The sequence below is a fragment of the Armigeres subalbatus genome, chromosome 1, assembly GCF_024139115.2.
Source record: "Armigeres subalbatus isolate Guangzhou_Male chromosome 1, GZ_Asu_2, whole genome shotgun sequence".
In the NCBI taxonomy this organism is placed as follows: Eukaryota; Metazoa; Arthropoda; class Insecta; order Diptera; family Culicidae; genus Armigeres; species Armigeres subalbatus.
The window spans coordinates 182046730-182049802 of NC_085139.1; the positions used below are offsets into that span (position 1 = coordinate 182046730).

At 42.3% G+C, this 3073-nt stretch overlaps 1 protein-coding gene across 1 annotated transcript; it reads right to left on the bottom strand.

Annotated features, from left to right (window-relative positions):
• Positions 1 to 1532: 1532 nt before the first annotated feature.
• Positions 1533 to 2733, bottom strand: LOC134208911 (general odorant-binding protein 99a-like). The gene is made up of 2 exons (XM_062684875.1): positions 2494 to 2733; positions 1533 to 2429 (listed from the first exon to the last, which is right to left on the bottom strand). Exons 1-2 carry the CDS (start codon positions 2536 to 2538, stop codon positions 2034 to 2036), a joined length of 441 nt encoding a protein of 146 aa, XP_062540859.1. The 5' UTR covers positions 2539 to 2733; the 3' UTR covers positions 1533 to 2033.
• Between the last annotated feature and the right edge of the window lie 340 nt (positions 2734 to 3073).

Here is a 3073-nt window from a genome sequence, read left to right on the forward strand (position 1 = left end):
TTGAAGTTGATGAATAGATGATGTGTGTGCACGTTGTATTCGCAGCACTTCTGCAGTACTTGGCGAATAGCGAACACCTGGTCCGTGGTGGAGCGTTCGCCCATAAAACCCGTCTCGTACTTGGTGCTAGTCGACGGCATAAAATTTAGGAGAGTTCCTTGTAGGCGGCGTTCGGCAATGTGATTGCGCGGTAGTTGCTACAATCCAGTTTATCGCCTTTTTGTAGATGGGACACACAATACTTTCCATCCACTCCTGCGGCAAAACTTCCTCCTCCCAAATCTTGGTAATGACCAGTGCAGCGCTCTAGCCAGTGCCTCACCACCGTGTTTCAATAGCTCTCCTGGTAGTTGGTCAACCCCAGGGGCCAATCTCCTCCTGGATTTCCTGGAGATCCGGAGCCGGTAAAATTATGTCCTGCACGCGTTCTCTCAGGTCCATCGCCAAACCGCCATCTTCGTCTGCCACATCGCCATTCAGGTGTTCTTCTTAGTGTTGCCGCCACCTCTGGATCACCTCACGCTTGTTTGTAAGAACCGTGCCTAGTGCAGCGGTTGCGGTGCTACCAATGGCGGATCGAATATCTGGGCTAGTCTACCGTCTTGTAGCCGCTCAATGTTAAGCTGCGGCGTCCGACTTCGACGCGTGTTATGCACCGTCGAGAGTTTTGAGCGCAGGCATACTGCAACGAGGTAGTGGTCGGATTCAATATTCGCACTGCGGTAAGTGCGGACGTTCGTGATGTCGGAGGAGAATTTACCGCCGATTAGAACGTGGTCGATTTGGTTCTCCGTTTCACATTTCGCAAAATTTCGTAAAATTACGTTAAAAGCTATTTTTTAAGCAAAATTTTTGGATTCAAGAAATCAGATTTCGCCATGATCAAAATTCCGCGAAATTCCGCGGAATTTCATTTTGAACCACCTGGAACGATTTTTTTTTTTTCGAAATACCGCATAAGCTTAATAAAAGTGATGAAATGACAAAAGAAATTCATCAAGCAGGTACGATTTTCGTTAATCTGGAAAGATGAAACAGGGGTTGGAGAAAAATGTTTATCACTACAAACTCCGAAAAAATTCTCCTCCGACCAGAAAATCGCTTTATTTCGTCTCATCGAAAGGAAAAGTACGAACTCTGAATGTAAACATTATTTTTCATGGACTATTTTATGGTCTTATGGTAGCGGTTTTATGGAACAGTTAGGTGTTATTTACGGATGATTTAGGTTTGTTGTCTGTACTTTGCTCACGAAATGCTATTCATACCAATATCTCGGTAAAATATCTTTGCGGTACCCATAGCAACCAATGAAACAAAAACAGTCATGAACTTATCAATAATAGGGTAAAGAATGTATTTTGTACCACCCTTACGCGGGCTTTTATTTTAGACCACCAAGAGGAATTTGCACTCAGTGGTCCAAAATATGAGCCGTCGAACTGGTGGTCCAAAATATCTCCCTTACCCTATAAGAAAAATCAAACTTATAAGGTATATTGTAATAAAACAGAATATGATGAGGACGAAAATTGAATTGTCATGTTACTTGTTGTATAATTTAACCCATATATTTCTCAAATCAATCATTTGGTTTATTATCTAAATTAGTTCTGAATAAAAATAGTAAAGTAAAAGGTACATTAGAATATAGCAAAATGGTTAATAGTGACTATTGTAAGTTTCATGAGTATTCGCGCTGAACCTATTCTGCTTCCACAGAGTGAATTTATTATCACCAGATAGGCTCTTCAGAATTCGAAAAACAAATCTTCGGTGATCGTTCCAATCGCTTGATTGCTGGACCCTGCTTCGAGAGCGCTGACTTCTGCTGCTGCTACGTTCAATACTGACCATGGAGATGAATGTGGCGTGATCGACTACTTATGACTCCCATCACAATAGGGAGTAATAAAATAACATGCGATGATCGTTCCGTTCTTATCAAACTAAAGGAAATGATTGCTTTCACCACTAATGACACAGTTTTTCGGTGTGAAATCGTTCCAAGTCACAGGGGTCGCCGAGGGCAATTAAGTCTTCGTTGATTCGGGTGACTTCATTAGCAGGAGGTTACTATTTTGAATGCACTGATACAGCGAGTAGGCTCGTTCGCAAACATCCTCCGGATCCATTTCCATGTCTTGATAAGCACAGTTGAGAATTTCACCCCGAATTTCCTTGGTCGTAGACACCGAAGCGTACTTCATTTGCCTCACAAGCCGTCCTACGTGGGGGCCACGTTTGTCGTTAAACAGCCCCATTCTGTTCATAATACATTTGATGACACATTTAGCCGAGTCCCGATCGGGAAAGTCAAACAAACCGTAGTCTTCCTGAAGATCGACCTGCATGTCCAAAATTTTGACGCACTTGTTTCTATTCCGCATGAGGTCATCAATCGTCTGTATCCTCCATCCGGCTGATGCCTGCAAAACTTTCGTTTAAGATCCATTTGTCTGTGGATAACAGGCCAAAGCCAATCCTACTTACCGCCGCTATTAAGCTCGTTAACACGATAATAAACACAATCTGCATAATTTGACTGTTTGTTTTGCACGTCTGCTCGCTTACAAGATGCGAATCTTTTTGAGGGGATCGCTGGGACTAACCAGCGAGATTGCCATTCATTGCAATGGAACTTCTCATACTCATGGTGACGCCCGTTGTAGAGCAGTGGTTTCCAGTTACAAATTCAAATCGAGTGTTGAAAATAATCTACAAAAAAATATAATGGTCAATCATCTTCTTGCCTAACATGAGTTTTTTTTTGAGTCGACAGTTAATTTTGGTAGAGAATGAAGTGATCCTCTGAACATAGTTTTCCAACCTCTACCGTAGAACCAGCTGGCCACATGCTTATCTCTTTGTTTAGTGTTAGTGCAATTGAAACTGATAAATGTGGCACGTCGGAGGAAGCTGCAAGCACTAACAAATCGATCCATTATGCTCTTTTATGTAAACATGAGAAGCGGCACGTTATCAATTGTGTTGGGAGGTCATTGAAGCCGGGGGATCGTAGAAATTTATTGATGATTGATGGAGATCACCTTAGTGTGCTTTCAAACAATGA